The following is a 14,696-nucleotide window of genomic DNA, read 5'->3' on the forward strand; positions in this document are numbered from 1 at the left end:
AAACTAGGAGAGAGAGAGAGAGCGAGAGAGCGAGAGATGTTACTCAAAACTAGGAGAGAGAGAGAGAGAGAGAGAGAGAGAGAGAGAGAGAGAGAGAGAGAGAGAGAGAGAGAGAGTTGTAAAATGTTACTCAAAACTAGGGGAGAGAGAGAGAGAGAGAGAGAGAGAGAGAGAGAGAGAGAGAGAGAGAGAGAGAGAGAGAGACAGAGACAGAGAGAGAGAGGGTGTTTCTCAAAACTAGGAGAGAGAGAGAGAGAGCGAGAGAGAGAGAGATGTTACTCAAAACTAGAAGAGAGAGAGAGAGAGAGAGAGAGATGTTACTTAAAACTAGAAGAGAGAGAGAGAGAGAGGGGGGGTTACTCAAAACTAGAAGAGAGAGAGAGAGAGAGAGAGAGAGAGAGAGAGAGAGAGAGAGAGAGAGAGAGGAGAGAGAGAGAGAAATATTACTCAAAACCAGGAGAGAGAGAGAGAGGAGAGAGGAGAGAGAGAGAGAGAGAGAGAGAGAGAGAGAGAGAGAGAGAGAGAGAGAGAGACTAACTTCGAAAAGTCTCAGGTACGTAGATTGAAGAGAAACAAATATTTAACTGGAGGGGAAGGAAGGCAGATAGGTACAAATTTTTGTGCCTCACGATCCATCTACTTCCTCTTCCTTTCCCCTTATTATACTATCTCTCTACTTTCCCTTCATTTCCCCCTTATTACACTATCTATCTACTTCCTCTTCCTTTCCCCTTATTATACAATCTATCTACTTTCCCTTCATTTTCCCCTTATTACACTATCTATCTACTTCCTCTTCCTTTCCCCTTATTATACTATCTATCTACTTTCCCTTCATTTTCCCCTTATTACACTATCTATCTACTTCCTCTTCCTTTCCCCTTACTATACTATCTATCTACTTTCCCTTCATTTTCCCCTAATTAAACTATCTATCTACTTCCTTTTCCTTTCCCACATAACACTAGTCTACCTAGCATATTGCATTATCAATATATATATATATATATATATATATATATATATATATATATATATATATATATATATATATACCTTGATTAATTACTATGCTTTAGAATTAAAAGGTGTCTAGTTCCAGTTTCATCAGAATAGATGCTCACCAGAACGTCAGCCGGGCAAGGACACCCCCCCCCCCCACCACTGTTCCCAACCACATCAGTGGCCTCTCTTGTATACAGCTCATGGTCCTGCGTTGGATCGATCTGCTGCTATGTAAATGCTAGGCGTACATGTTACCACTCTATTTACCACACTCTACCAAAAATGCCACTAAAGAAATTACGAAACATAATAAACAGACCAAGATTGATAAAAGGTGTACCACCCGAGAAAGGATCACTCATTTATTAACTGATTCACACAGGCTGCCTATTAAAGCGAGAATTTAAGTTTAAAATATGAACAATAACCCATCAAGTTATCAGAACCGGATGATCAAAATGTCTAAGAGAATTGCTACATATTGTGCAGCCAATACATCGTATTGGCACGAGAATTGTTACATATGGTTTCAAATTACAGAGCAAAGATATATATATATATATAATATATATATATATATATATATATATATATATATATATATATATATACTGTAGGTTCTAGGGCTTTCAAATATGCGACCCCAAGAATATACAATAACTCCCACTAGACATCAGAAAGACTGAAGATATTAAGGCTTTCAAGAGGAAACTGAAGACTTTCTTGTTTTCTAAGTGCTTCGATAATGTGGAGTTGGACAATTTATTTTAATGTTGTTACTGTGCATAAAATATTTTATTTTTCCTTGTTTCCTTTCCTCACTGGGCTATTTTCCCTGTTGGAGCCCCTGGGCTTATAGCATCCTTTTTTTCTAACTAGGGTTGTAGCTTAGCAAGTAATAATAATAATAATAATAATAATAATAATAATAATAATAATAATAATAATAATAATAATAATATGTGGTGTGAAATGCTGAATACCTTGAAAGGTATACTTATAAAATTAATTACGAAAAGTCCTTTAGATTAAGTACAGAGTCTTTGTTTCTGTATCTGAATTGTCTCTTTATGTAGCCTATTAGATTTTGTGCTTTCTTTTCATTCCCAAAAGGACACTGGCTACAGAAAGGATACCAGCTCCAATATAGAGCCAGGTTCCAAAGAGGCCCTAGACACCACAATGGACACCCGCCAAAAAGGGTTTCCCCTGCAGTATCGGACAAGAAAAACAACCCTAAAAGTAGAGTATCATTTTTTTTTCCTTTACAGAGCCAGTATGTTATATTTACAAGACACTACGTGCCACTGAATATATCTAAATATTTATGCATTTACTTCGAAGGCGTTTTATTTTCATAACAGGCAATCGGATAGCAGGGAGGCACCCCTTCAAATCATACCAAAGAACTAACGATAATGCTTTCCGTTGAAAGTCAGACAATTATTATTATTATTATTATTATTATTATTATTATTATTATTATCATTATCATCATCATTATTATCATTATTACTATTATTACTATTACTATTACTATTATCATTATTATTATAATTGTTAATTGCTAAGCTACAACCCTAGTTGGAAAAGCAGGATGCTATAAGCCCAGGGGCTCCAACGGGGAAAATAGCCTAGTGCAGAAAGGGAACAAGGAAAAAAGTAACAACATTAAAATAAATAAATTCCCATTTCTTGCGCAATGTGATACCAATTTTATTCCCACAATTTCATAGTCATTGTGATATTATTATTATTATTATTATTATTATTATTATTATTATTACTTGATAAGCTACAACCCTAAGTGAAAAAGCAGAATGCTACAAGCCCGAGGACTCCAACAGGGAAAATAGCCCAGCGAGGAAAAGAAATAAGGAAACTACGATTAAAGTAATTAACAATCAAAATAGAATACTAAGACTCTTCATATACAGTAGAGCCCTTTTTAACTAACAAATGATATAGTGTTATTATAATATTCATCATCATCTTTCTCAATTTACCGCATGACAACCAAATTAATCAATCACTTCTGATAGCTTTGATAGATAAGAATACATTCTAGGTGCCACCCCTGTGATTAGATACCGGAGAAGTCTCCCGTGATAAGAATGATAACATCTGATAATTTACCCGGCCCTGTGTCAGGAAACTGCCGGCTTAACCAGCACCACCTCCAGTTAAAAGAGGATCATTAGAATTGACGAAATTTACATCTCCATACGGGCTACTCTCAGGTAAGAGACAATATTGTCGAGTTGATATTGTATTAATGTTACAAAACGTTTTAGCTTAAGAAGACCAAGATCATTCGTCTAGAACGTTTATTTAAAATCATACTATTAGGACTTGTATACGAAGTATCGGTTGATCAGCTGATCACTGGCTTATGGCATTCCGCTTTTTCAATTTAGGTTGTACCTACACTTTGGAGGGAAAAAAAAAACGTAACTTTAATCGGAAATTCTCCGTGAAAATATACTGTTCTCAGTCGTAGGTCAGTAAAATTCAGGCGACCGTAATTTTACCATACTTTGTTCTTATATTTTACGGGTTGGTGACCGTAATATCAATCATTTACGTCTATATAACCGTTTTCAAAACGGTAATAAATGGAATAAATTTTGACAGGCATTTGCCATTTTTAATGCAAATTTTAACAGTGGAGGAGGAGGAGGAAAATATGAGGAGGAGAAATAGGAGGAGGAGGAGGAGAAATATGAGGAGGATGATAAGAAATATGAGGAGGAGGAGGAGGAGGAGGAGGAGGAGGAGGAGGAGGAAAATATGAGGAGGAAAAATATGAGGAGGAGGAGGAGGAGAAATAGGAGGAGGAGGAGAAATATGAGGAGGATGATTAGAAATATGAGGAGGAGGGGGAGGAGGAGGAGGAGGAAAAATATGAGGAGGAGGAGAAAGAGGAGGAGGAGGAAAAAGAGGAGGAGGAGGAGGAGGATGAAAAATAGGAGGAGGAGGAGGAGGAGGAGAAATAAGAGGAGGAGGGAGGAGAAATAAGAGGAGGAGGAGGAGAAATAAGAGGAGGAGGAGGAGGAGGAGGAGGAGGAGGAGGAAGAGGAGGAGGACAATAATAATAATAATAATATCACTCATAAATGTCGCAATACCGTGGGACTCAAGGGTGGAAGATAAGGAGAGAAAATAGAAAATTACCAAGACTTGCGAATTGAAGTGAGAATGTTATGGAATATGCAGGTAGAATTTGTGCCAATAATCATAGGAGCACTAGGGACCATACCAAAGTCAATGAAAAGGAATCCTGAGAAGGTAGGACCCGATGTAGCCCCAGGACTTATGCAGAAGGGCGTGCTACTTGAAACAGCCTATATACAGTAGTTAGGGAGGTGATGGATTCCTAAGGAAGCTGGATGCAACCCGCAACCTGTAGACTGTAATTCACATAATAATAATAATAATAATAATAATAATAATAATAATAATAATAATAATAATAATAATAATTATTATTATTATCATTATTATTATTATTATTATTATTATTATTATTATTATTATTATTATTATTATGGTCTTCCACTATCTTGGATTAGAGTTCTCTTGCTTGAGGGTACACTCGGGCACACTATTCTATCTGGTTTCTCTTTCTTTTGTTTTGTTAAAGTTTTTTTAAAGTTTATATAGGAAATATTTATTTAGATGATGTTACTGTTCTTAAAATATTTTATTTTTCCTTGTTTCCTTTCCTCACTTGGTTATTTTCCCCGTTGGGGCCCCTGGGCTTATAGCATCCTGCTTTTCCAACTAGGGTTGTAGCTTAGCAAGTAATAATAATAATAATAATAATAATAATAATAATAATAATAATAATAATAATAATAATTTCTGCCTTCATAGCCATCAGGGTCAAAATTTAAGATATCGAAAGACAACATGGAATGGAAAATCAAAACTAGGCAATGTCCGAATTTATCTTACGGGAAATGACACAAAAATGGCTTATAATTGCTTGGTTAAGATATATGTGGGCGGAGTTATAGCTAAAGTACCTGCCAGTACCATAAGAGAAAATGTAGTCAATTAGACTGCTCTTTTTTGGTGGAGTCGTGTCTTGAAATATTGAAAGATACAGTACTTGAGATTAATATAAAAAAAAAAAAACCTAAACACAACATAATTATCTCCTCCTACGACTATTGACGCAAAGGGCCTCGGTTATATTTCGCCAGTTGTCACTATCTTGAGCTTTTAATTCAACAAAATAGTTTATATGAATCTCAGGAAAAAGCAAAACAGTATGAAGGAATAGATAGATAAGATAAAACAATGAATAGAGATTTGTGGTTGAAACAAGGAAAATTAAATAAGGTAAATATATGAAAAATGGGATATACCGAAGTTATGGCTTGAAATAAGCATATAAAATATAATAATTTGTGAATTAAACATCCTGACCACAGGGATAATATGAAACATAAATAAACGGACCAGAGGATTGATTGATTGCTTGATTGATTGATTTCTATAAACAAGCGTCACAACAATTATGATCGTTGATATATCAAAGAAAGAACCTAAACTTGAAGCAAGACGAAGGTGGTGTGGATTACACTATTATTGTGACGATTTCAAATTCAGATTAAAGGGTTAAGGGTTAAAGGTTAAAGGTCAGTCGGGCAAGTCCAGCCCCCTCACTGTGGTGCCCTACCACAGCAGAGGTCACCCCAGTAAACAGCTTAAACTCACGGTCCTGGGAGGGGATCGATCTGCTGCCATGCCACTGCTAGGCAAACACGTTAGCACTGTACTAGCCAGGATGATTCCGTTAATATTCTAACATGATGGTTGGAAAGCAAAACTGCTCTTACAAACTTTAACTATATTCAAATAAACATAAATGACTCTTCCTATATCAAGTAAAATTCGTGATCTAGGAGTACCTCTTGACCGTAACTCGTCTCTCAATGCTCAAATACAAAAAAAAAAAAAAAAAAAAAAAAAAAAAAAATGTGGCCGAATGGTTGATGACTGTAATTTGACCTTTTGCTTGACCTTGACATTGGACTCGACCTTGACCTTCGACCTTAACATGTATCAATTTGCGTGGATTGACGTACACTCAAATATGAACCAAGTTTGAAGTCTCTGTGAAAACGATGTCCATACTTATGGCTGATTACGTGAATTGGACATGACCTTGAGCTTCCAAAATTTAACAACTTCCAGCTTTTAACATAACAGTTAATCCATGCAAATTTCATTATTCTACGATTAAAAATGTGGCAAGGAAGGTGTTCATAAACACAAAAACAAGCATACAAACACGCAAATAGGGGGTAAAACATAACCTTCCAACTTCGTTGGCGGAGGTAATAATGTAGTAAGAACTGTTGGATATCATCCTAGAAACATTGCCTCTATAAAGAAGTACCTGAATGAACATTCTGTTAATAAACTTGTGATAAATTGGGTTATTATTAGGATTAACTACTGTAACTCCATCCACTACAAATTACTAAAAGTGCAACTAAAGAAATTACAAAACATATCAAACAGAGGAGCAAGACTGATAAAAGGTGCCCTAGCCCGAGAAAGGATCACTCCTATATTATTATCATTATTATTATTATCATTATTATTATTATTTGCTAAACTATAACCCTAGTTGGAAAACCAGGATGCTATAAGCCCAGGGGCTCCAACAGGGAAAATATCTTAGTGAGGAAAGGAAACGAAGAAAAATAAAATATTTTAAGAAGAGCAACAACAATTAAAATAAATATCTCCTATACAAACTATAAAAAAATTTAACAAAACAAGAGGAAAAGAATTAAGATAGAATAGTGATTTCCACTAGCTTGGTATTTAATAATAATAATAATAATAATAATAATAATAATAATAATAATAATTATATATTTCAAGTTTTTCTAACATTGTACTACTTAAAGCTGCAGATCATTATTATTATCAATAACATCATCATCATCATCATTATTATTATTATTAATCATCACTATTTGACAGCAATGCCACGAAGGTTAACAGCCGATGAAGAATCCGAGGCCAGGGAATGTTTTGCCATCTTTGGGAAGGATGGAAAGATGCCCATCAAGGATCTAGGAACTGCCCTTAGATCCTTAGGTGTCAATCCTACAAACTCAGAGGTCCAGGCTCTTGCTGCCGAGCTTGGGAATCCCAGAACTGTTGACTACGAAACATTTCTGGTAAGTGATATCAAATGTTTATTTTTTTCTTGTGCCTGATAAAAAGAAAAAAAAAAAAGGTAAATTGGCTTTAATGTGAACTTTAAAAAAAAAAAAAAAAAAAAAAAAGTCTTTTGATTTACCAGACGAAATATTTTTTTTCTTAAGCTAAAAGCCGTTAAAAACAACCCCAGATATTTGAACACGATTTTCGTCATTTCACGATCACTTCTGTAGTCTTTGTCATTTTCCGGCTCTGAGACTTATCAAATTTCATCAATGGTTGTAACTTCAGACAAGAGTCTGATTCCAGGAAGGTGGGTTATAATGAGAATTGGAATGAGAATGGGAATTGGAATGGGAATGAGAATTGAAATGAGAATTGGAATGGGAATGAGAATGGGAATTGGAATGGGAATGAGAATTGGAATGGGAATGAGAATGGTAATTGGAATGGGAATGGTAATTGGAATGGGAATGAGAATGGGAATTGGAATGGGAATGAGAATTGGAATGGGAATGAGAATTGGAATGGGAATGAGAATGGGAATGAGAATGTGAATAGGAATGAGAATGGAAATTGGAATGAGAATGGGAATGAGAATTGGAATGAGAATGGGAATTGGAATGGGAATGAGAATGGAAATGAGAATGGGAATGAGAATGGGAATGAGATTGTGAATGGGAATTGGAATGGGACTCGGTCGAATTCAGAAAGAACGGCTCAGAACCTATAAGTTGATTCAAACCAGTGACTAAAATATAGTGCAGTGTCATAATCTTAATTAATATGATACAATCGTATGAATTGATTAATGGCTTTTGGTTGCAGGTTTCCTAAAAGTACGAATTTATTATCATTATTAGTAGTAGTATTATATTACCATTAATATCATATTCCATAAATATTTGTAGGCCTATATACCATGGTTCATTACTACCAGCACTTAGCTACTAATATTTATCAAAAGTCTAAAATACTTTCTTTTACATAGTATGGATGTTATTCAACGTTTAAACATCACATTTACCTAATTCTACAGAGACTTCTATTTCCAGAAAAAAAATCCTATAGTGACTCCTGACAAAGGATTTTATTCATTAAAGTATCCTGCAACACTTTATTTTCACATAGTATGGGTGTTATTCAACGTTTAACCATCATAGGTCTATTACCCAATTCCATATCGCCTCCTGTTTCCCGATAAAAATTAGAAACAAAAACTTTTTTATTCCTTCACAGACTCCTGACAAAGGATTTTATTCTTTAAAAGTATCCTGCAACCCCTTTTTTCACATAGTATGGGTGTTATTCAACGTTTAACCATCATAGGTCTATTACTCAATTCTATAAAGGCTCCTGTTTCCCGAAAAAAATAAGACCTTTTTTTCCTTCAGAGACTCCTGACGAAGGAATTCTCACCAGCCGACTCTGAGGAGGAGATCCGAGAGGCCTTCGGAGTCTTCGACAGGGACGGAAACGGGTCTATATCAGCCACAGAGCTCAAACACGTCCTTATGACAATGGGGGAGAAACTCTCCGAAGAGGAGGTGGAGATCATGGTGCAGGAAGCCGACATAGACGAGGAAGGACAGATTTTTTACCAACAGTTCATTGATATCATGACAAGAAAAATATTTTGAGAGATTGAGACATTTTGGATATGTAGTGTTTGGGGGTAGGCCTATTAGAATAGGGGGTTTTAAATGCAGTAGCTAAATCTATTTAAATAATACACAAACAGCCTATGACACAATTATACCATTCAAAACATAGCTAACAGCCTTAGGTCATTTGGAAATGTGTTTGGGGACTAGCCTACAGATAGGCCTATCAGAATCAGGCATTTTAAATGCAGTAGCTAAATCTATTCACATCATATGCAAACAGCATTAGACACCATTATACCATTTAAAACATAGCTAACAGCCTTAGGACCTTTGAAAAATGTAGTAATTAGAGAGTACACGTAGGCCTATCAGAATCAGGCATTTTAAATGTAAAACTAAAATCTGTTTATATCATACACAAACAGCCTATGACACAATTATACCCATCAAAACATAGCTAAGGGCCTTAAGACATTTGGAAATGTTGTGTTTGCGGACTACACGTAGGCCTATCAGAATCAGGCATTTTGAATGCATTAGCTAAATCTATTTAGACTACATCATACGCAAACAGCCTATGACAATATTATACCATTCAAAACATAGCTAAGAGCCTTAGGACATTTGGAAATGTTGTGTTTGCGGACTACACGTAGGCCTATTAGAATCGGGCATTTTGAATCCCGTAGCTAAATTTATTTACACCATACACAAACATATGGGCTATGACATACAATTATATCATTCAAAACATAGCTAACAGCCTTAGGACATTTGAAAAAGTTGTGTTTGAGGACAACACGTAGGCCTATGAGAATAGAGAATTTTAATGCAGTTGCTATATTCATTTACACCATACACAAACAAAGCCTATGTCAATTATACCATTCAATACATGGGCAGCAGTCGTCGTATAATGCCTAGTAAAATAAGCAATTAAAAGATAAACAGGTTATATATATATATATATATATATATATATATATATATATATATATATATATATATATATATATATATATATATATATATATATATATATATATATATATATATATATATATATAATTTCAACGTAAACCCCAAATACAATTTCTCCCAAATTATGAATATTATTATAAACTCAAATCAGTATTACACATAGGCCTATGTCGTGTCAAATCCACCCATTAAATTACAAAAGTATACATTGAAATAAACAATCTCGTTAGAGGTCTTTTAATATGCCAGTTACCTAATCATAATTAAAATAATAAACTCTCCTCATTAGCAAACGCCGGTTAAGACAAATGCTCGAATTATTTTTATCAGTTAAAAAAAAGAAAGAAAAAAAAGGAGTATACACCAGGTAATATCCAATATTTCACCACCCCCCCCCACACACACACATATATATATATATATATGTATGTATTTATATATATATATATATATATATATATATATATATATATATATATATATATATATATATAAATACATACATATATATATATATATATATATATATATATATATATACATACATACATATATATATATATATATATATATATATATATATATATATATATATATATATATATATATACATATATATATACACACAAAGACACACACACACACACACACACACACACACACATATATATATATATATATATATATATATATATATATATATATATATATATATATATATATATATATATATATATATAATGTGTGTGTTTGTGCTCCTATTTCAACTGCCCTGATTCGTAAGCAATTCGTAAGACTTATCATATAAGACTTGCAGTCCATTTAAGACTTTTAATTCCACAAGTTCAGGCTAAAAAAAAGTTTTGTCAATTCGTAAACCAGATAAAACTTTATCAAACAGTAATTGAAATTTGCACATGCGTATTAATACTTATAGCTTCGATTATTATCACCGGGGGATTTTGTATTTTATTTCCCTATATGATTTCTTTTAACGTAATTTTTCTTCTCTTGAGGATTGCAATATTAAGGACAGACGAAAAAAAAAAAAAACAATAATTACGTTTTTACAAACACTCTAACAGCAGAGCAAGTTAATGTTGGCATTCCTAATTCATTTGTAACGTTTGAAGTTGAAAAAATAGAGAAAAAAATATAACATATACCGGATAATAAAGATATTAATAATCTTTATTTCATTAGTAATATATATTCTTCTGATATAAGTTTATATAATCCTTTAGATGACAATACGGTGGTTTCTGATGTGTAATAGACTATATCATTTATTTTGACAATATTATCTACGGTATTTATCAAATAATAAAAAAAAAACATACCAGTTCATTAAAGATTTGTGTACGTGTTAGGCTATGCATTATTTACTCTTTTGTGCTTTACATATTACATCGAGTTAGACAAAATTATTTAACCTGGGTCGTTTTTATTTGTCGATTTTTCATGCTTTTTATTGTAACCTTATTTTTCTAATTTCGTTGTGGCTTGTTCCACGATATATACAAGTCCAACGTTTCTGGCAAACTGCCCAAATGTAAACAACTGTAATCAAGAACCAAAACATTGACTCGTGGCATAAAAAAAATGAAAAATTTGGCCATGTATAATGAATACTTTCAGTTATTGGCATATTGTTAAAGTGAAATTTCCTATCATATCTCACAGAAACGGTTTGGTTCAGGAAAGAATTTAGAAATAATTCGCTAGCTACTTTACGAAGATGAGGGGAAGCCGTGTCTAGCATTCCTATCCATTGGTGCTAATGATAAACATAGTTAAAAGATAAAATTGCTGCAAATTATCAAAATGGAGACTAGATAGAATAAAACCCCCTAAAACCCTACATAACCAAGTGGAATAAACTGGTCGTTGATAGAATTAGCTAAGTTATAAATCTTAAATACATCCACCATGCCGATCATTAAATATCTTTGTATATCTCAAGCTAATTGTCCACCAAGCAGTCTGCCAATTGCTTTTGGCGGAACTAGTGTGTAGTTGTTGTCTTTTGACTTGAAATGGAAAACAAGGAAAATCGGTATTTTCGGGCAGAGGAAAACATAAAACAATTAATTTCCTATCCAGACCTACGAGGAAATATTTAGAAACTTTTAATAAACCACTACTGTACTTACCTTACCGGTAACTGGAGGTTGCCCAAGCATCTGTTCGCCGTCGTGTGGTGTATTCCTTCTCTCCATTATGGAGCACCAAATATTAATTACATTTACCGTAAAACATACTGCTAGACGCTGCAGAATTTAAAAGAATTACTTTAATCTACTTGTTAACAAAACAAATCGACTAATCGTGGCTCAGATTAATTTAAAGTAATGCAAAATATACCGCAATGAAAACAAAACAAAAAAAAAAGTTAAAGAGCACAAACCGGACGACGTCCACTATACACAAATCTTCATTTACGACTGAAACAGGTTTTCTGGAAATTGGAATAAGTTCTCTGAAATGAAAAAGAGTAAAACTGTAGTTTATTGGAAAAGCTTAAAACATAAGAACCAATTATATTTCGGCATTATCCATTTTCACACTAATCTATATGAAAAAAGTCTGAAACTTTATCAAAATGCATTGTTTATTAACAATCCAATCGGATGTTTCAGATATTTTTGGAACTTGGAAGCAAATTCTTGCAAGTAAAATTGTGTATCGGCAAATACTGAGCTAATGATTAATCACTTGCATGCTTTAGTTTTTTTTTTTTTATTATTTATTGTTATGTATTTGATTATGAGAATACTTAATTAGAAAAATTATAATATGCATTTTTTCCCTTGGTCGAAACTTGTATTTATCAAGAGTTTGTTATTAGTAAGTGATGATAAGATGATAATCTTTGAGATGAGACAACTCAGACAAGGTGATAACTTTTGATCATTGGCACTAGCAGGAGACAAATGATTATTTTAGTTTTGTGGCAAAAGAAGGATGATTATTGGTAAATGGGGGCAAAATTATAATCATTACTGCATGGGGACAAATTTTTAAACCAAGTTTATGAAACCACTTGTTTAATCATAACCCTTTACATAGAAAAAAAAAATATTTTCTAAAGTGTAGGCCTATGCCTAAATGATATTTTCTATTTTCTTGGAGCATATCTCGAGCATATTCCTATGATATCACATTCAATTACCTTAACATAGCCTTAAAGGATCTTAGCATATTCTAGAATAGCCACAACTCATGGGTTCATAGTTTCTGATCGCAGAATAATGTAATCCATGCCCTCACCACAATCCTCTGGACTCGAGCCATGCTCTGTAAATTGTTTTGGTTGAGTGAATACTCTCACTATTGTACTTACGGAGTCATATTCTATCCTTATTAGCATATTAATACTGGTTCACGGTATCACCACATCTTGAGGGTTCATAGTCTAATCTTAGGAGTCGGAAAGTTTAGCCATATTATAGATGACATTCTATGCTCCTAGTGCCACACCCTTACGGGGTCAAAGTCCATGTTCTCACCACATTCTTAAGGGGTCAAGGTCTATGCTCTCACCACATTCTTACAGGGTCAAAGTCTATGCTCTCACCACATTCTTACTGAGTCAATCTATGTTTTTGCCACATTTCATGGGGTAAAACTTCATGCTCCCACCATTTCGTATAGGGTCAAAATCATTTTCACCACATTTCAAAGGGATGACAGGGACTGACCAAATATAAATATGATCAGCACCCTAACCACCTCTCCAAGCAAGCTAGGACAAGGGAGGGTTATGCAATGGCTACCCATGTCTCAGCAGGTAAATCTATAGGCTTCCAAATGCACCCTCATCCTTTGCTCACAAGGATGGTGAGGTTATAGACACTATAAAAAACTATGAGGTTCAGTGGATTTCGAACCCTGGTTGAGCATACCGCCGGATAGGGACCCTAAAATTTAGAAAAACGAATTTGACTCAAAAGTATGAGCACAAGGTCCTAAGTGGCAACTCAAGTTTCCAGGTGCAGCAGGTAACAACCCTACTATTGCACTACCTGTACTGAGTAAAACCTAAGATATTTGACAGCAAGATGCAAGTGTAAGATGACACAAAGGTAGGGTAAAAATCTAATAAGTGCAAGCAGCTACAGGCACAAGGGATGCTGGATATGGCAAATTAATGCATTCAGTTTAAGTAGAGATCTCAAAACCCCTCCTGACCCTCAACAGCATAAGAGTTTTCAATCATTAGTGTGGAAGGCTGCAAACAACATCCCTAGAGGCTGCAGATAGTCCTACATTCCTGGCCTCAATGAGCAAAGCAAAGTACTGTGCCAAAGGTACACAGAGGCTTATAATGTAATTTCATTTTTCCAACAACACAATTGAGTTTAGAACTCTAATTGATTGAATTAGCAATGAAAGATGACAAAAAAAAAAAAAATGGTTGGGCCACCATAAAAAAAATAAACTCTGAAGATCGAAAGCTGGCCAAGAAAAGCCGCCTTCATCCCCAATGAAGTGGTTCACAACTCCTACTCGATTGAAAACCAAATAACAAGGAATGGGGATGCTTAAAGAAAACTTAGATGGTCACGGAACGAGTTATGTCTGAGAGTAACCAGAATTTCCTAACATTCAACCTGCAAGAACTAAATGTGGCAATGAAATTCCTTAAAAATGGGATGGCAGCCGGATTAGAGGGAATTACAGTGGAGATTATCCTACACTTTGGTTTGAGGACAAAAGAATGGCTCCTTGCACTATTCAATAAATGTGCAATAACCTACCGAACACCAAAGATATTGAGAGGAGCCAAAGTAGTAGCACTGCTAAAACCAGATAAAGACCCTTTGTCTACCTAGAGTTACAGACCACGATCACCGTTATGCACCAACTACTGTATATATTATATGAACGCATAACAATGGCACTAATATCTCC

General features: G+C 34.3%; 1 protein-coding gene across 1 annotated transcript; it reads left to right on the forward strand.

Moving 5' to 3' along the window:
- Positions 1-3,112: 3,112 nt before the first annotated feature.
- Positions 3,113-9,178, forward strand: LOC137652459 (calmodulin-like). Its single transcript, XM_068385845.1, has 3 exons — positions 3,113-3,245; positions 7,012-7,211; positions 8,589-9,178. Exons 2-3 carry the CDS (start codon positions 7,014-7,016, stop codon positions 8,832-8,834), a joined length of 444 nt encoding a protein of 147 aa, XP_068241946.1. The 5' UTR covers positions 3,113-3,245; positions 7,012-7,013; the 3' UTR covers positions 8,835-9,178.
- The last annotated feature ends 5,518 nt before the right edge of the window (positions 9,179-14,696 follow it).

This window comes from Palaemon carinicauda, chromosome 13, assembly GCF_036898095.1.
Source record: "Palaemon carinicauda isolate YSFRI2023 chromosome 13, ASM3689809v2, whole genome shotgun sequence".
Classification (NCBI taxonomy): domain Eukaryota; kingdom Metazoa; phylum Arthropoda; class Malacostraca; order Decapoda; family Palaemonidae; genus Palaemon; species Palaemon carinicauda.